Below are 20,610 nucleotides of genomic sequence, written 5' to 3' on the forward strand. Positions count from 1 at the left end.
GAGATTCCTGTCTGCCCGGTTCTGGTCACGGACCTCATGCATGGACTGTTCCTACCCACCCTCCCTGCTGCTCCAGTTCCGCCACCTCTGTCTCCTTACAGTCCCTCTGCTCACCCACATGCCACCTTCGGTGAAGAGGACTTGCCGTGGGACTGCCAGTCTCCATCGGTGTCCAGACTGAAGGACCCCTCACCATCACCTCCAGTCTCAGAGTCCTGGACTCCACCTTGGCCCTCCGACCCTGCGGCTCCACCCCGGCTCTGTGCTCCCTCGTCTCCGTTGTCGGCCGTCGGCCCACCAGCTCCTCCGGGCTCCATCGTCTCTCCGGCTCCGCCCCGGTCAGTCGGCGCCCCACCTTCGCCTCTGGACTCTACTCCTCCGGCTGCGCCTCGTCACTCCGTCCTGCCGGCTCTGTGGACCTCCTCCCTCCCGTGGGCACAGCCTCGATCCTCTGTCACTCCGGCTCCGCTGCGTACCTCCGGACCTCCATCTCCGCCGGGGTCGCCAGAGCCTTGGGCTCGGCCTTGGCCCTCCGGATCCTCAGTGTCACCTAGGACCATCGACTCTCCGGTTCCGCTTCGGGCTCCACCGGCTCCACCTCCGTCGGTCGGCCCCATGCAGGAGCCAACCATTCCCCCACCATGGCTTCTCCCTCCGTCGGCTCCGCCTCAGTTCGTGGTTCCAGTACCCCTACACGGACCTGGCCCTCCATCCCTCCCCCTGTTCCGCCTCCGCTCCACCACCCTCCAGGTTGTATTATGTGGTTAGAGCGTCTGGAAGCCGCTCCTTGGGGAGGGGCTCTGTCACGTATCTGGTCTATCTCATCATGAACTCTTGCACACACATTCTGGACTTCAATCCCCATAAGCCACTGCACCAATCCCTGCACACAGCTGCTCCTCGTTTCCCACTGAACTGATTGCTGCATACACCTGTTTATCATTTACCCACATGCATTTAAGCCACTCACACACACAGCCACCTGGCGAAGTCTTATTGTTCCTATGGTCATAATTCTAAGCGTGTTTCTCTGTGTTGGATTATCTGTGTATGACTCTGGACTGTGTACCCCGTTGATGATTCCTGCTTCCTGCCATTGCGACCATTGCATGTCTATCGAACTGTTTCCCGGATTACCTACGTTGTTCCTGTTTTCTGGTGATTATTCTTGCCTGTCGACACTTCTCAATAAAGCCTTGCAAATGGATCCGCACCTCCCAGACTCCTCCCTGTGACAGATATAATTTTTAACCTCAAATGCTCGTCTTGTCTACTGTAGCTCGGCACAACGAGCGTTTGAGATTAAAAAATATATAAATTGTAAATATTTTATAGAAAATAACTGATTGTTTCGCTAGATAAAACCGTTCTTCCTCAGCTGGGATCATTTAGAGCCCTTTGAAGCTACATTTAAACTCGGGGGCACCATAGAAGTCCATTCTATGGCAAGAAATCCTGAAATGCTTCCTCAAAAAAAAACATTTCTTTATGACTGAAGAAAGAAAGACAAGTGAACTACTCCTTTAAGGCATTAGGTTTCATGAATTTTAACCAAAAACACACACACAAGAGCAAGTGCAGCAATGATAAATGACAACTATATTTTAATTGAATTGATTCTACCTCAGTCTTCTTCCGCAGCGAACTTGTTACCAATATATAAAAACTCTATTCTCTACAGCATAGTGTGACTTTATCTCATTTGTTTAGTCATCTAGATAGTCTGGCTTCTTGACATTTTTATACATTGTAGGACTTTCAGAAAACCACCTGACAATTATGCTGCAAAGTTTCTTTATCACGTCACTAAACTGCAGCTGACAATCACCGAAAGTGACTTTTCCAGTAACTGCTGCGACCAGTTGAACAAGATTCACCAAGAGCTTTATACAGTACATGACTGTAACCACTGCATTAACAGTGTTTTTATATTTTAGTCTCAGTTATTTTCCTATGATAATTCCTGGTGATTGCAGTTTATGCACATTATCACAAGTGGCCAAAATAATCCATGAGCCAAATAATCCAATAAGATTTGAGCTAAAGTATATGTGACACATTAATAGGTGAATCATATTACCATGACCTCCTTTTTCAAAAACCTACTGACTGAATGAATCAGCTATACTATGCCATACCAGGTCAATAATCTCTTTCATGACCAGCATGTTAATCATACTTTATGCTTAGGCTCACATATTTATTCTGACGACACGTTTGGCAGGAACTTATTTACAGTGAAAGCCACAAAACTAACACCACTGCTGATTGCTTAGTCAGGGAAAGTTACTTTTAAAAGTAATGCATTACATTGTGTTACTTCCTAAAAAACAAACTAATTATGTTACTGATTTACTTGTATAGCAAGTGATGTGTTACGTCACTTTTGCATTTTTTTTTTTTAATCTGAGCTGGGATTGTTTGTTTGTTTTTAATATAGAAAGTTCTATTTTTGGCAAATGTAAAATCCGTTTCATGCCAAAAGTGAAATGAATAAGCCTGAGGCTGGAGGAAATGTAAATTCATGTCTGTACAGTAGACAGCACAGCTCAAATGAACCTTTCAATTGAAGAATAGGATGCAGGAAGCGTGTTCCTAAGGCATTTTTGTTCATTAATATGGTTAAACTGGATCATCGAAGGTCAACAGCAAATGAGATTAAACACACAACAAAATATTTGTATTATTTAACACACATACATATATATATGTGTTTGCATCATATAGTTTGCATTTCACTTTTGTATTTATTTTGAGGAATACTGATTCTGATTTTGTGCTTGTTCACATTTAGTCTAGAGTTACAGTAAGCGTTCTACATAGGGCATGCAACATTTCTCTCAACATGGGTTCAGGAGAGCTGTCTGTCAATACATGGGAAAATAAAGTGTATAAAACTAGTGTTAATTATTTGAAAAAGTAACTGTTTTTGTGTAAATTAAAAAGTAATGCATTGTTTTACTAGTTATTTGAAAAAAAGTAATCTGATTATGTAATCACATTAAACGCAATGCGTTACACCCAACACTGTTTTGATCAAATTTAACAAATTTGAAATGTTGTCAGTTCCAAAGATTTCTATGAAAAGAAGAAATGTATCAGAATTAAGAAAAATGCTGTAAAATGTTGCAGAAATGCAGTCAACAATGCTTTAAATCACAGAAAATATTTCAAATGATTTTTGCAGCATTCTAATGAAACTATTAGGAATGGATTTAAAGGAATATTCAAAAAGACTTTCAAATGGCTGTTCAGACATGAACTTCTCTGAATTTTTGTGTCACACTAAATGCACTCTCTCCTACCAACTCCTCAATTTCAGTTTCTCTTCACCTTCTTTAAGAACTAGAACAATGCATATTTTTGTTAATCTGACTGGTGACTGAAACTCAACCCATCTTACATTCAAAGAAAGACAATTCAAAACAATTGTTCAAAACCTTTAGAATAGAAAATTGAATGGCAAGACTCTTCTCATGCATTTTATCATATTCATCACTGTGAACAATAAGCAAAGCAACTGCAAAGGAAGATAACACTATTACTGAAAGGAAATGACTTGAAAAGAACATAACCAACAAACTAATTTTGCTTATTTATTCACATTGAATTTTAATAACCCTATTGTCTATTCCCTACAATAAATGTCAAAATAAAATATTGTGCCAGAATATAAAAATTGTTTAACTTATCATTCTTAAAGAAAGGAATCATAATATTCTACTAACAAAATATCACATATTTCAGTTTAGCTATTTCTGACAATCAGCCTTTTATTGCATTTTTTTCTTCATTTACTAAAAGTTACAGTTTAAAAAGAAACTGCAGAACAGAAATGACTTAATGTTTTTGCATGATTTGAATTAACACAATTCTGTTTGTTATTGCAGAACATCCTCTGAAGTAAAACAGAATGAATGCAGTACAGTACTTAACTAAGGTAAAGAGTTAAATCATTATGACACCACATTAATTACACACATATAGAACACATATAGACAATATGCATTTAAAAAAAGCTGCACCTTTTTTGTGGAAATAAACTAAAAGAGGGTCAAGACGCTCATCAGAGGAACAAGTAGCAGCATCAGAGAAGCACACAGACAAGAAGCTGCAGATGCCTTCACCTGCTCTGGGACCCACTTATCTGTGAACAGGGAATATAATGCAACACAGTGAATTGTAATGTATTCACAGCAGAAATCAACAGAAACCTTCATTTACAAATGTTTAAACTTAATTAAATGTTTACCTGTGTTTCCTTCAGACAACACAAGAGGACCCATAGATATGGAAGCACTGTCATGGAAGTCCAGAGACCTGCGCTCTCTCCAATAGTGTCCAGAGTTACAGTCCTGAAAGAGAAAAGAGCAATAATAAACATCATTGAACAAACATGGAGTGCACAAAGTGACCAGCAGAGGGCAGCCAAAAGAAGTATTTTAGCAGCCTTGAACATTAGAATTTACCACCATACCGACCTTTGTTAGTGTTTGATCGACACAAAAATTTATAAACTGCATATTCGTATTCCTTTACATTTACCCATTACATTTTATTATAGATACTCTATATATTAACACTTTGACAAACAAACAGAGACACTGGCTTACATAATTAATAAATTAGATAGATTTAATACATTGACAAATTGTTTAAAAAATTAAATATTACCATTTTATGAATATTACCAATTATGAAAGTTTTCATGAACTCACCAATGAGCAGTGATTGTTTGACAGAAGGCAAAGGTGAACAGCACAATGCAGGTAAAGCTTAGTGGAGTTTGCAGTGAAGATAAACATCCTGAAGGAGAAACGGCTGGATGCTGAGACGCCGTTCTGCAGCAGCACCACTGTGTCATCATTTGGATTGGGACACCTGAAAATTGCAATAATAACAAATGATTTATTTTGAAACATTAATTGCAAAATTAGCTCCTATAAATCACCACACATTTGTATAAATGTGTATTCTTGTAGCTTACTTTAAATCTGAAACACCGAAAGCAAAGTATGCAAGGCTATAATCTGATTATTTATTATCTTTAATAAATTATCTGATTATCTATTCCATTAAACTTAAAGGGGTCCTATTATACTTTTTAACTTTTTGTATTTTAGCCCGTGTGTGGTGTGTATGTTTGGGCCACTCCAAAGGGAGATGTTTAGTTTTTTAAAAATCCTTTTTCAAGAACTACGTCAAACGGCTCATTTGGACTACAGCGTTTGTTTTCCAGATGGTATTATGTCACAACGTAAATCCCGCCTACAGAATCAAAAACTTGGCAAGTGGGGAGGGACGAGGTAGGGGGTTGGCCTAACTTTAGCAATGTAGCATGGACAGTCGCTTCTTGGATGCTTCAGCCAGCCACAGGGCAGCTCATATAAATGCAAACATTGACTAAAGTGTCCGCGAACTGCTCCGGTAGCCCTGCTGGAGCTGCGCCGTTGACGTGTGCGGTATAGAGGGTCGAAACACATGCGGAGCCGCGGCTGATGTAAACACGAGCAATGATTAAAGTGAAGATCATCGGTGGCTGCGTCGGAGCCACGCTGTAAACGTGCAGTGTTTGGTAAGAAATCAGTCATCATACAGTGTTGATAGCTTCACTAACCTTATGTTAGAGCTGGTTTCAGGCATGTAAATAATTAAATAAATTTGCACAATAATGATAATATCATGTATCGGTGATCTCGCAGGCTGACAATATGACCAACGCAACTGTAGCGTATTATTTACTCACCCTCCATGCATCCTAGGTGTATATGACTTCCTTCTATTAGACGAATGCGATTGGAGTTTTATTAAAAATAATCCTGGCACTCCCAAGCTTTAGAACGGCATAGACTGAACGGCACAGACAAGTGTTTCTCTCAATCAGTCCAAAACAAGTCGACCCAAAATAAAAAAAAAAAAAGTGCCTCATATGGCTCCGGAGGGGCGTCGGGGGTCAATAAAAGCCTACCATAGTGATCCGATGTGATTTTGAAATGTAAGAATGACTTTAATCTAGCTTGCTGCTTTGGGAAGGGGTGTGGCAGAACTGAAACACCGTCTAAGCTGTTCTCCAATTGCAACGCAGTGGGACTGCAAACCAATCAAAACACATTCCGTTTTTCAGAAGGTGGACCTTCATCAAGCCCAGAACTAATCGAGCCATTTGTGCCAGCCTGGGGAGAAAGCTATTGTAATAATGTAAATTATGTAAAAAATAAAGAGTTTTTCGAACCACCAAGCTTGAGAGCATGTTCTAGTGCACCCCCAAAACAAAATAAAGACTTTGTAAAAGAGCATCATAGGACCACTTTAAGGCTAAGCTTAATGGAATAAAGAAGACTAAAAAAATGCTTTACTCATTAATTATGAGATCCCAGCGGAGACTGTAATCAGGGTCATTCACAGGTGTAGCCCAACATGTGTCCAGCACCAGGGCAAACTGGCGGCTGTCAACCCCCTCAACACGAACTTCCACATTCATCTGCTGGTTGAGCTCTGCATCCACTGAACCAGTGAAGGGCCGGGTAAACTCATCATCCTCATATGGAATCATCCGAACCTGATACCTCCCTTCACCAGCGGGAAGAGTCTTGTGCACAATGCTGTGGAAATAATGGATAAAACTGTTAAAATTCTACTTATTTTTGGTTATTTTTTGGTTTAAAGGATATTAATAACGTAACACAATCTTCTTAAATCTATCTTAAAATTGAACTCAATCTCCTAATCACATCATTAAGTACTGTACATGGCGTAGCTAATTGGGTTTTATTGTATCAGCAGCCAATGAACTTGCGACTCAATATTCAAATACTTGGCCAGTGTTTGCTCTTGCAGTTTGCAACTTGCTTTCCGAAAACATCTGAAATCAACATCTAAAGATAAGTGAACACTCTGACTTAATTAAATAAGCAATCATAGGGTTTATACTAGGCGTCATGTCTTGACAATAACAGTCTTGCATTCGATGCAGGAGTAAATTACTAAGCATATAAGCAGCAGTGCTTACGTATAGAGTTTATAAAGCTGCAGTGACAAGCTGTCTATTGTATGTAATTGTTGTGAAAGCTACAGATATGAAAACAGGTTAAAGTGAAATAAGTATTTGACACTCACGTCTCCAATGGGTTGATTTCCGCATGCATGGTAAGTGTTTGTGTTTGAGGATAAACACAGCTGAAAGAAAGCTTAAGGATTTTTTCTCTGCTGATGAGACCTTCTAACCTCGGTGTCCCCAGAATAAAGTTACTATAGATAAAGTGGGTGCCATTGGCCTGTGGACAACATATATAACAATTTGTTATTTAGCCTAAACTGAATTTAAGGTAACAAAAAAAAAAAATGTTCTTAACTTTTATCAAAACAACATTAGAAACTTCAAAACCTAAAAAGTTTGGCATCTCAGATCCTTAAGTACTCTTACGCAGGGCACAGACCTAAAGTCATTTCAAATTCTCACAAATATTTCCCTGGTGGTAACTCTGTTGGTTCTGTCAGGCACTACAAATGTTTGGATGGTGTATTTGAATAGTAGTAATAATAGTTAGTCCTACCAGAAGATTTGTACCACAGATGTGTTCATCGTTATCAAAATGGAAATCCACTCTGCCATTCCTGACCATTCCCCTGCAGTTGGGATCATTAAGGTGTAAGACATCAGCTGAAAAACCAGCCTCAAACAGCTGACAGCGAGACACAGACATGGAGCCAGAGCTGCTTTCACATGTTTCTGAGAAATCTGAGAGAATAAAAAACATTAAAAAATGAAAATATTAAGAAAAGAAAAGCAATGGTTTCACATTTTAGTGTGGAATGTTACGAACCGAAAGAGTCAGCTGGTGGGCTGGGTAGGTCGTCGTTACACATACAGCCATAAACACCATTTTTCTTCCCACACCATTCATCCTCAGAGCAGCTGAGTTCAGAGCAGCGATCTCTCACATCTAAGAGAAGCACAGACAGATGAAATACACCACAAAAAAATTGGATTATGTTTTAACTCTCTAAAGAGAGTGACCAGAGCTTAACATTTTGAGCTGCCAGAATGATTAGTTAATTTTTATTATTTATTATTAATATTATTAATCTTTATTCTAGTGAATATTACTCAGATTAGATAAAATTGGTCAGGGTTTCTCAAACAGACATTTCATCCACCTAACCATCACATTTTAATTGCTTGGCTGTCTGTTTTATTACCTCCAAGATTTAAATGTGAAATGTATAGCAGTTTCACAGGATTTGCTATCTGGTCCAATTTGTGACAAGCAGTGTTGGGCAGTAGCATTAATGTAGTGCTGCTATTTTGAAAAGCATAGCTTGTCTGAATGAGCTGTCTGAAAAATTCCTGAACTAAATTATTTGGAAGCAGTTTCTCACTTTCAAAACAGTAACAGGTCAAAACCAATACTGGGTAAAGTGGATATTTACCTGTGAACAAATAAAACCACTCTTGCATCCTACAAGTGAGCTTACTACCCAACACTGCTACTTTATTTAAAAGTTAGCTCTTAAGTTAGTTTAGGTATTTTTTTTCTTTTAGCACTGTAAGTGTTCAGCAACCTACATTTTTTGTTAACATTGATCACAAAATAATTTGTTCTGAAATTATTACTTACCACACCGCAGAGCTGAGCGCCATTCTGGGATCTGTATATCCAAGGTGACACAAGCGGTCTCATAGGCCTCAACAGCTGAACATAACATGCCATTTGCACGTGTGTAGAGACACAGATCATACACACAAGAGTAGTAGTAAGGTGCAGGGTCAACATGAAGATGGCAGGTCTGGAAGGGACCAGTGGTGTTGGTGATAATACTACAGAGATCAGAATACCTCTGTCTGGATGGACACTCATCAGGATTACCGGGCTGGTCTCTGGCACCACAGCTGAAGAATACATGAAAATGAATGCCTATACCATTTCATCACTTGAGCACAGAAAGAGTTTGCACATCAACAACTAACATAATCTGCTGTTCCTGCATATTTTAGACAAAAACAGTGATTCTCAGCTGGTTTTTAAGCAAGGACTTTTCAGGGGAGATTTTTAAATTGGATATTGAGTGGTGACTCAACAAAATACTAAAAGTAAACAAATGTAAAAAAGTAAACCTTCTGATCTTTTTTTCATGTTCTATAAAAACAAACCTAAGATTTTTTTAATCATTACCCACCATGCAAAAACAACTGTCCTGAACTCTTATGGTTCTTACCCTGGAATGCTAGTGTCTGATTTCCAGCTGTGGCCAAAGGAATTGTCATCAGGAGCGAGATCTCCAGTGGGCATCACTTTGTCATCTGAAGGATTACCGTTGAAATTTCCACACATTCCACATAGAGATCCATGGAATATTTTGCTCACTCTGATTAGAAGGCTGCTATGTCCATCAAACTGGACAATGAATTCATTGAATGCATTTAGAATTACAAATCCCTGCTCCTCGTGTACCTCTACAAGATCGTTTATTTGATATGCTGGTGTGTCGACGGCATTCCCATCAACCTACAGAAAAAAAATCGGACATTGTAATTAAAAAAAGACAGAAAATGTATTTATTTTGACACCACTTAAAATATAACTTACTCTAACTCTCCTGTTCTGCCCAATAGTGATGTGAGTCTGTTGTCCATTCTGAGACAACCAAACATCCACTGCAGACACAAATGATACCACATTGTTCCCACGGTGCCTGTTGGTGGCCACCACACGGAACTCCAGATCACTGTCTGTAACATTGCCGCAGGTCTGGACAATCTCATATGAACATGTTCCCTGGTAGGATTAATACAACATACATCTCCATTACATCTTTCACTTCCCTCAAAGATGCAACTTCAAATCTAGAAATATTTTGCAAGACATTATATAAACTTATAAATCAACTAATCTTCAGAAATATATTTTCTAAAATACGTACACTGTAACACCATTAACCCTCCTAATCTTAATTCCCCTTAACTGTTAAATCAGTTGCCCCCCTACTGTTGGCACACAAAACAATTGAAGTAACTGTCTACAAAAAAACAGCAGAGTTTACTAATTTATGATACTTCTAATTCAGTTTACCTGAAAGTGGGCCACAGCTCCATCAAAGGTGATGTAGTGGGGGTCACCCCAGACTGTGCAGGTGGACATTGGACTGTAGCAGTCACGATGTCCATTTCTGACTGCACACTCCATGGCCGGTGGACAGGAAGATGTGGAGCACCGTAGATCATTTGGAGCAAAACACTGACAGTGTTGTGAACATGTTGAATCCCAGAACTGTTCACCAATCTAAAAAACATAATGTTAATGAAATTTATATTTTTGTAACATGATGTCAGTGAGTATTTTGTAGGTTGTGTGCCTCGTTATCCATTGTCTATGTGATAGTGCTTGAATGAAAACAGTGCTTTAATCCTTACATTGTAGTAGAATCCATCATACAAGCAGCCACATTGCTCCACTGGTACACAGAGTCCTCCACTCCTCACAAATCCATCATCACAGAAACAACCTTCTGAGCATGTGTGTTCACAGCTAGCATCAATGCTGCTAGCACATGTATGACCACAGTCTGTGCCACACACCTCATAATGGCTGTTTGGGGTGTTCGATGAGCAGTCCATAACTGGAAATGCAACAGCAAAATACATCTGTACAATCCATTTAATAGTATTAAGAATATTACAGTGTTTGAGATAAAAAAGGGAAACCCCTTGAAAGAATAAAACAATAAATTTTTAAATCAACGCCACTTACCACAGGATGCAGTTTCTCTCCAGGGGTAGACAATGGCATTGGCAGATTGACAAGCACTCGCATAGGATTGGACAGAGCGACACAGGACATCATTATGATTACCAGAGATGCACACATCAAACACACAGCTATCAAAGTAGGCCTGTGGATCTACATAACCATGGCAGAAGCTAAAAGGTCCGTGAATGTCCCTGATGATCTCACACAAGGCTTGAGTTGTGCTCTCATCTGGGCACAAAGGGCAATGGTCTCCACAGCCATGACATGCTGTGTCACCCTCAACCAGCCATTCTGCCCCAAACTGGTCTGCTGAAGTTGCTAGAGCACCTGAAGGAGTGAGGAAGTCATCCTCTGGATGACCATTGAAGTTGCCACAGATGCCACACATAACTCCATTGTAGTCTGCTGGCACAACAATGTTTACCTCCCAGGAGCCACCATAACTGACACTGAAACCAAAGTCAGTTGAGACATATATAAACTGTCCTGTGGAGTAGACAGATACTCGACCAGAGTCAAGGTAGACAGGGAGGTTTCTGATTTCTTCATCAACCTGTTTGAAGAAACAGAAAAGCTTGTTTATACAAAACAGTCGTATCAACAATTACAACAATGTTTTTCATATCACATATATTCCATGGCAAATAACAGTTGGTGTGATTTGTTTACCTTAACAGCAGAATAACTGTTCATTTCCTGTGACATTTGCACAAGGTGCCCAGAGACATTGACAAAAACTTCAACAGTTATTGACACTGGCCATCCATTCCATGCTTCATTTCTCGCATCCACCTGGAAGTGCGGCAGTCCGCGAGTATCATTACATACTGTGGCCAGCACATATCTACAAGTTCCTTGAAAGTCAAAATAGGTTCCATCAAAAGAGATGTAATGGGGGTCTCCAGAAGCATAACAGTTACCATGTGGACGAGGATGGCAGCCAAACTCTCCTTCCACCACACGGCAAATTTCCTGTTCCCTGCAAGATGATGGTGTGCAACGGACATTTCCAGTGATTCCATCACACACACACAGGAACTGGCATTCTTCACCATGCCAGAACTGCTCTCCAGGCTGGCGATAACGGCCATTATAGCGGCAACCACAACCAGTGGGAGGAACACAGCGATCTCCATCCAGCACCAGTCCATCATTACACTGGCAGCCTCCCTGGCATGGCAATGTGCACTGGAATGGAAATGACAGACTAGGACAGGAAGCAGGACAGGATGTGCCACACAGTTCAAAATGAGTATTGGCTGGACAGTTGGGATCTGTGATGATTAAGACAGAACATGGAACAGACAATTAATGATCGACGCTTTTAAAAAACATAGTTTCAACTCTGAAAATCGTATCACATTACAAGATACTAACCACAGTGGGTGATACTCCTCCAGTCTCCAACTGCAATGCCGTTCTGTTGGCAGTGCAGTGTATAGCCTCGCAGGGCTTCACATAGAGCCTTCCCGGCACCCTCTGTCCGCTCCAGCATCTGAATGCAATCTTGGATCCGTTGCCACGGGTCTAGTGTTCTGCTGCACTCAGAAAATGGTCCATCATTCCTGGCCATGATGCTGCAGTGTTCACTGAACTCACTCCTGTTCTGATAAAGTCCAGGTTCCCAAATGTCTGCTGGGTCTTCACAGTGGGCTGACAGGGATCCATCACGCCAGCTGTCTGCAAAGAGCTGGGAGTCATCCAGCAGAACACCATCTGGGCTGTAGAACTCATCTTCAATGTTTCCATTCAAGTTCCCACACAGACCTCCAAGTGTACCATTGTAAGTGGTTGGTGCAGTGATTCGGACGATGTGCGGCCAGTCAGCTCTAATGGTCACTCCAAAGTTTGTCTCTAAAACAAATCCTCTTACACTGCTGTGATAGATATGGATCTGACTGGAACCAACACTGATGGGTAGACCAACCATCTGTCCATCCACCTAAGGAGGAAAAAAAGTCTGACTTTGATCTAACATTTGAGTTTAAGAAAAATAGTTAAACTAATTTTAGTACAAGGCTGAGGTGTACAAGGTGTAAAAACATTTTTGCTAACCTGTACATTGCTGCCTTCTCCCAATTCAATGGAAACATGAGTTCCCCCTGCTTCAAACTTCAGGAACCTGGAAAACTCCTGAAGGCCTCTGGGTACTTTCTCCACTGTCAATACAAAGTATGGCAGTTGGGATGGTCCCATCACTCTTGCAAGGGTCAGTCCACAAGCTCCTGGGTATCTGAAAGTTTGTCCATCAAAGGTGTAGTATGAACCCAGGCCTTCAACTGAACAGGTAGCATAACTGATGGGTCTGCAGCCCCTCACACCATTATGGAGTCCACACACTTCCGCTGGACCACACTGGTGCTCATAGCAATCCATTGACCTGCCATTGCAAACACATTGCCTCCCACAGTTCTCGTCCAACACTACTGACTGTCCCTGAGAGTAATAGAAGCCCTCAAAGACGCAGCCACAGTTTGCTTCAGGCACACATTGCCCAGCACTGAGGATGTACCCATCATCACAAATACAGCTCTCCTGACTGGGCAAGGGGCAGTTTATTGGGGCAGAGGGATTGCTGCAAGTTGCAGGACAACTTGTTCCTTGGGACTCAAAATGACTGTGCTCAGGACATTGAATCTCTGGAAATGGAGGGTAGAAGAAAGAACGTTCATCAAATTTTGTGATCTTTCACCATGCACACATATTTAAGTTACATGAAGTTAAATGAAACAACAACGAGGCTCTTACCACAAAAGCCTGGCTGTCTCCACTGCCCTAGATGTACACCCTGCTGTTGGCATTGAGCAGCATACACATTGAGACCCTGGCACAGAATGGGCTGGTACCCTCCTCCTAAGCAAAGATCATAGACGCAGTTCTGTATGTAGGTTTCTGGCGAAAACACGGAGTGGCAAGGTGCAAAAGGGCCCCAAATATCTCCAAGGAGTCCACAGTGGTTTGTGTCACTGTAAAGGCTAATTTCATCAGTGGTACAACCCATACAACCTAGACCTGTGCAACTGACATCATGGCATTCAGGATCTGTGTCTCCCTCTACCTTCCAAGAGTTAGCAAAGTCAACATCTGAGCTCAGGATCTCCCCAGAGATTGAACGGAAGTCATCTTCAGGATGTAGGTTATAGTTCCCACACAGACCACAGGTGGAATTCTGGTAGTCGTAAGGTACAGAGATGGTGACGTAGCTATTTGCATCATACGTAACAACGAGACCAAAATCTGTGCTGATGGCCAGGGAAAAACCTGACTGATAGACTTGGATGGAGCCATTGTGGAGGGAGAATGGTGTTGCTATGAAGGCTCCATTAACCTTGATAATGTTGACAAAAAATAATTAGGAAAATGGAAGGCTAAACTCAAAATTACAGCAACACACTGATACTTACCTTTGCCTCATAATAGTGATCTTTGACCAGTTCAATTTCTTCATTATAGACAAATACTCTAACCATCCGAGTCCATGACACATGCGTGCTACCCCGATGCTCATTTTTGCCCTCAATGCGATAATACGGCAAACCATATCCACAAGCCTGTAGAATGACAAAAATTCTGAATCATTGAAGGATTTCCAATCTTGTAAAAATTGTTCTACAATAAATATAAAGCCATGGCAGCATTACCAACCTCTGACAAAACATATGTGCATGTTCCTTGAAAGTGAAAAATCTGATTGTCAAAGGTGTAATAGTGAGGATCACCGGAGATGGTGCATGTTTGTCTTTGAATATTCTGACAAGAGTATTGGAAAGCAGCAGGACGACAGGCTTGGGAGTAAGAACAGGGCTCAAAACTGCACTGGAGGCCTCTACTGGTACAGGTGCATCTTTCCTGGCAGGCGTCATCACTCCAGAAAGAATCTCCCAGCTGCACTTGAAAACCTATAACAAAGAGTTCACGGATTTAACACCTAAAATAATTTGTTAAATTAACGGAATTCTTCACATATAGGTCATATTCATTGTGCAAATAGCAAACACTGCACGCAGCCAGGGAGGAAACGTTACCATTAAATTGACAACCACGTGTTCCATGATCTGTTCTAAAGGCCCATCTGCCTGGCACATTGACATTGCTGCTGTATGGTAGACTTGTGATGTCATTCTGGAGTGATCCAGTAATTGAGAAATGGTGACTTGAGTCGACAGTGTCATAACCAGCCTAATAATAAAGAAGACAGATGTCTGTATAGTACATTATTCCAAAAAGACTAAGAACCTCAATACTTGAAATTATTATTTTGTGTCAAAAAAAGGATTACATGCCAAGATAGCAATCTTCTTCATTATAGTGAAGTGCAAAAACAAAGGGTGCACAATGCATCTTAATATCCGATTATTATTGTCAACACATATTTTCAATCAACCAATAATTGATCAGTTACGCAGTTGACAATTGACAAAAGTATATCCAGAGGAGACAGAGATAAAATATGAATACAAAAAGTTCTTGTATAGATCAAACACAGTGACTATCATATGAAAATAATGCAAAAATTGTCTAATAGTGATTTTTATGAGATGTTGAGTTTGATCCCATGTATACAACTAACAAAATCATCAATTTCTTTCTTAAATTGATAATTTTATTAATCGTATATAAGAGGAGGATGCAATCACTTTAAAATGATTATACAATAAAACCCATTTTTACATTCTTCCCAATGTTCATAAATCTTATGTACTGGGAAGACCAATTGTTGCAGGAATAAATTAATTGATGGAACCTTTATCCACACATTTGCATCCTTTGGTGGTTAATATTCCATCTTATTTAGAAGATACAAGCCACTAAATGCTGTATAGTCTATACAATTACCTAACGAAGAAACGTATTTAGTCTTTGTGGATGTGGTTATTTTATATAGAAACTTCCAACAAGAACTAGGTTTGGAATCTTTGGGGTTTTATTTAAATGGTTGGGAAGACAGGAACCCACTCGCTGTGTTGGTAGATGTGGCAAGATATATACCAAAAATTAGTTTCTGTATGAAAATGATTGCTTTTCGCAAATGCAAATGCAATGCTAACAATAGGGGTTTTAAAAGAAAGGTATGTTATTGGAGATATTTTTCAACAACATTTTTAGACTTTTTAAGGGTTCAAAGGAGGAACTACAATCTTGTTCTGTATAATATAAATAGTTTTTGTGATTTGATTAAATTTAATATGGAATTTAATGAAAGAGAGCTTCCTTTAAAGTTTTGAAAGCTGATCAAACCTTATCTACAACAGTATATCGTAAACTGATGGATATAGACAGTCTATTAAATGTCTCAAGCATTTAAACAGCATTCCCCTTAAAGGGAACTCGCACTGCGTCCTCTAGTGGACACTATGGGAAATGCCATCACCATGACCACTGCCTTAAGCATGTGTAAAAAACCCTCCAAATCCATTGGACCACACAGCTCAATACATTAAGTATTATAACAGGGCACCTGTAATGCACGTCATAAACTTTCTTTGTCTTTAGGATTTCTGACACCTGAGGACACACACAACCTTTGCGTTATTTGTCTCAGCAAGACAACTTGTGACAAGTTTCCAATGAGAAGGCTTCACTCATATTTGTCCCTATTCTCAAGGGATGTGGGATAGGCACCTGTGTCTTGAGTTAAGGAAATGTTTCAAGTATTGCATGTCTCCATTTGAAAACTTAAAGATATGCATGACTGATGCATTTTTTGCATGGAGTGAGGAGCCAGCACATTCACTCATTGTGAGACCGTTTGCTCTGTCCGTATTCTTAAGGGATCTGTAATGTGTGGACACATGATGCATTCGCAAGACTACTGGAGCGAGTAGTAAGTATGTGGACATTAAAGTAGGGTTCCTTTCTCCCTCTGTTCGGTCTGTCCCCCCAACCCAAGTGCAAGCTTTTTTTTCTTTTTTACTTTGTGAGTTAGTCACAGATAATGCAATACCTATCAAATCAATTTGTCATCTTGTGCATACCTGTACATATGTACTCGTTGGAGCAATTGCACCATAGTTCATTACAACAAATGTGAGTTGGCCATTTGTAATCAAAACCACTTGGAAAGATGTTTCCTTAAAAAAGACAAAAAAAAAAGGTTAGAATATTTTTTTAAGTTAAGCAAGAAAATGTGGTATTTTTTTTTTTTTTTTTTTTTAATGGACACATGAAGGTTTCCATGATACCAAATTGGGCTACTTACTGCTGCTGAATCGTAGAAGTATGCAACTCTATCCCATGTTGCAACAAAGACCCATGAAGCAGAAAAACTCAAGTCAGGGAAGTACTGGTTTATGTCTTGGGTGGCCTGCGTAAGGACACTATCAGAGGTGTACTGTTGATATGAGATAGCACCTTTCCTACGGTTGTCAATATCTGTCCAGAATGGAGCAATGAGGTCTTTCCCTCCATAGGCTGGGAACTGGTATGGAGAGTAGCTGTACCATGCCCCATCAAATGTCAAGTGTCCATTGTTGTTGACCTAAAATTGAAGAGAACTGATTATTGTGTGCAAGTTTCTTATAACAGATGCAAACCTGAAATTTAAATTCAATTAATTGTAATTTTCATTTTTCATCCCCATTTAATTTTTACAGTCTCCAGTTACAGACACACAGCATCCAAAATCACCCCATTGCAAAATGACTTACATAAATTTGGTTGTATGTTTGTCCAAAAAATATGAACGGCTGCTGGAGGTATATAACTGATGAACCTCCATCATCAATTCGTTCATTCACTGTGTCACCATTTCCAAATGGATAAAATGGCCCCGTAATAATGATGCTACTGACTGAAAAAATTATAAAAATTGAACATTTATTAATGACAACACAGATTTCAGTTGCTGACAACTCTAACATTTCAGCTTCATTTACCTTATCATAATATTTGCAAAAAGAATGCCGCCTTATGGCCGTATATTAGCTGTGATTACCTTTTGCCCATTTTAAAATTATATGATAGCCTATATAGCTTAATCAAGTATTTAAATGCATCACAAACACAAAACATGGATCTGATTTGCTCATGAAAAACAATAATCCTCCAGATTATAACAGTACATTACCAGGCATAATGTCCATTGTTGTAGTCTCTGTGGTTGAGGTTTCGATTGTGGTTGTCTCTGGCATGACAGTAGTAGAGGTAGTGTTTATGTTGCTTGCATCTGGAAGAAATTATAAATATTACATTAAAAAACAATTTACATTAAAAAAAATAATAAAATTAATATATTTAATATATTTACAGGTAAATATATTTACCTGCACAGTATGCCATTTCACAGGTAGTTGGACTCACAAACTCATAGACATAATAATCTCCTGGACAGGCTTTGACTTTAATGGGATTGGATTGGAAATGGCAGCAGTTATTTTCCCAGTGACCACAGACATCTCGAGTGACCACTCCATCCTCAACTGTTGGATGTCCTCCATTCAGCCACAGTGGAGCATGAGTGCCGCAGCTATACTCAGAAACACATGTGTCTGGCATCTGAACGCTCTGACCCTGAATGTAGAGACGGTACCAGCCGTTCCAGCTGACCCAATAGTCACACATTATTTGAGAGGAATATTGATTGTTGGTGGATCTCCATGGATCATCCAGGACATTGTAGTTGTAGCAGGGGTCAACAGGGGGAGCTGTTGTTCAGAAATATTAGAAAATAAATGTTGCTGACCTGATTAATGTTATGCTTTTTCAGAAAAATGAAGTAAAAATATGTAGTATGAAATAGTTAGATCACTCCTGTTACATTTGTGCTTTAGGTTATTCGAAGCTTAAGACATATTGTCTTGAGTTTGAACATCTCCTTTTATTATGAAAATTGGTTTAAAATGGATTTAAAATGTCAGTCCTGTGAGTCCTTTTGCAACATAGACCACTGATTAAATATGGGGTTAGTTTTGTCTATTTATTTTGAATAGTTTTGTTCAAAATTTTTGTTAAAAACTCTGTAATTAGGGGTCCTATCATGAAAAAAACACCTTATTTGTGCTAAATCATGAATGCTATCAGTTTTCACTTTGACTCGTGCACGTTATTAAGTCATTTTCTGCCTGTACTGGTTGGGTCTGGAAACGGTTTGATGTTAAAAATTGAGTTTAAGGAAATCAGAGAAATAGTGGTGGTATTGATTTTACTATTAATAAAGATGCACCAGGGTTTGTTATTTCACTCTGATTAACCGTCTGTTACAATCTATATACACTTTAATACAGAGTTATTTAGAACCAAGCACCACATCTTTAGACAATTGTCCTTTCCTTCTCATTTATATTGCATACTTACCAAGCTAGAATTTTTTGGTTCTAAAAAAATGTTCTAAAAACATTACCAGGCAGAGTTCTAGCAGTTTTTTCTTTCTTTTTTCAAAATGTTCTCCTAAAAGGCAATATAATGTTCTTTAAAAACATTTTAAGAATGTGTAGTTATAACATTCATAGAAGATTATTCCCTTATGTTATTTTGAAGTTTTCAATGGGCAGTTTTATTTTCATTCTCAGAATGTTCTCTTTAAAGATAAGATAAGCATTTTAAATGTTAAAATGTTTAGTGAAAATGTTAGACATTCTACTAAAGTTTATTTTTTGTTCTTACAATGTTCTTCCGATTGTTAAGATAACATTTAGAAAAAACTGATAAAAAATTATATAAAAGTTTATAAATAGTATTGGTAAGTTAAACGATGGTGGTGATTTTTGGGGAACCAAGTTTTCTTAATTTGTTATAATGAATATTGTGGCAATGTTTTTAAACATTAAAACATAATCTGTTACATAACAGAGCATCCTCAAAACATCCATAAAAATTATGCAGTTAAAATGTAAGAAATATTCTGTCATTTGAGACCTCAGTGATATCCTTATAACATTTTCCAATGTGGCAGCTTTGTTATCATGAAACAATGTCTATTTACATTATTTTATTTAGAATATTGTATAATCTGTTACCTAAACAACATCATCAAAACATCCTAAAAATTATGCTGTTAACATGTTTTAGCTTTGGTAACACATTACATTATGATAACTTTTTATGAAAAACATTCCGTCATCTTAGACCTCAATGTACAGTGGCCGAGAGAGGCCAACGCGCTGCAAACTTAAGAAAACACATGCAAACAGAAAAAAGACAACAAATTAAGAAAACATCTTCATCAGTTTGACAACACAGGCGCTGCAAATCCTCGCAACGCAAACACAAATACGGAAACGCGCTGCAAATTCTCACAACACAACCAAACTTTGAGACATTTAGGGGGAGCTCTAAAACACTTTCCATTTTTTGTGTCGCATATAGATTTTGATTTTCTGTACATTAAGGTTCCTGCTGTGACCATCCATGCATGGCAGCGCTGCACTGAAATTACTACGTTTACGTCACCACTTGAACTTCTCACTGAATTGGTATTTGAATGTTAGCTTAACTTCAAGTTCAAAACATACTTTATTCGTTTTTTGGAACACTCTGTGGATACTAATAAGAATGTCAAAAAGAAAGCAGCCAAAACTCAGTCAATTTGGATTTACAAAACAAACGAAGAGGAGTGATGACAGCGCACCAGCTACTATTTTTTTTATGATTGTTATGTGAGTTATTCTGTTTTCATCATGATTTGCATGATGTAAGTTAGGCCTAAGCGCGGTTGATTCAGAACCGTGGACAGAGCTGTTTGCCCTACACTGACAACACTGACTGACGCTTGCGTTTTGAAGTAAACGGTTTACTAAGTAAACAATAGGTTTACTGTAAACCTATTGTTTCAAATGCCCGAGCATGCACCAAAAGCGTTAAAGTCAGTCAGGCAGGATCGGAAAATAGGGCTCCCCCGAAAGCCACTTTGTAATTCGAACCCTGC

General features: G+C 39.2%; 1 protein-coding gene across 1 annotated transcript in view; it reads right to left on the reverse strand.

Annotated features, from left to right (window-relative positions):
- Positions 1-3,583: 3,583 nt before the first annotated feature.
- LOC141297536 (alpha-tectorin-like) overlaps positions 3,584-20,610 on the reverse strand; it is a 42,188-nt gene continuing 25,161 nt past the window's right edge. Inside the window, exons 9-31 of the mRNA XM_073827957.1 lie at positions 17,396-17,519; positions 16,948-17,226; positions 16,724-16,819; positions 14,774-14,927; positions 14,394-14,647; positions 14,153-14,299; positions 13,497-14,076; positions 12,804-13,387; positions 12,126-12,690; positions 11,418-12,022; positions 10,749-11,301; positions 10,412-10,617; positions 10,071-10,280; positions 9,588-9,776; positions 9,217-9,506; positions 8,619-8,890; positions 7,824-7,943; positions 7,554-7,738; positions 7,117-7,274; positions 6,357-6,602; positions 4,719-4,881; positions 4,253-4,355; positions 3,584-4,147 (exon numbers count right to left, since the gene is read on the reverse strand). Coding sequence (XP_073684058.1) covers positions 4,044-4,147; positions 4,253-4,355; positions 4,719-4,881; positions 6,357-6,602; positions 7,117-7,274; positions 7,554-7,738; positions 7,824-7,943; positions 8,619-8,890; positions 9,217-9,506; positions 9,588-9,776; positions 10,071-10,280; positions 10,412-10,617; positions 10,749-11,301; positions 11,418-12,022; positions 12,126-12,690; positions 12,804-13,387; positions 13,497-14,076; positions 14,153-14,299; positions 14,394-14,647; positions 14,774-14,927; positions 16,724-16,819; positions 16,948-17,226; positions 17,396-17,519 — 6,187 coding nt within the window. The 3' untranslated portion in view covers positions 3,584-4,043. The remainder of the gene's footprint in view (positions 4,148-4,252; positions 4,356-4,718; positions 4,882-6,356; positions 6,603-7,116; positions 7,275-7,553; positions 7,739-7,823; positions 7,944-8,618; positions 8,891-9,216; positions 9,507-9,587; positions 9,777-10,070; positions 10,281-10,411; positions 10,618-10,748; positions 11,302-11,417; positions 12,023-12,125; positions 12,691-12,803; positions 13,388-13,496; positions 14,077-14,152; positions 14,300-14,393; positions 14,648-14,773; positions 14,928-16,723; positions 16,820-16,947; positions 17,227-17,395; positions 17,520-20,610) is intronic.

This window comes from Garra rufa, chromosome 22 (genome assembly GCF_049309525.1).
Source record: "Garra rufa chromosome 22, GarRuf1.0, whole genome shotgun sequence".
Lineage (NCBI taxonomy): Eukaryota > Metazoa > Chordata > Actinopteri > Cypriniformes > Cyprinidae > Garra > Garra rufa.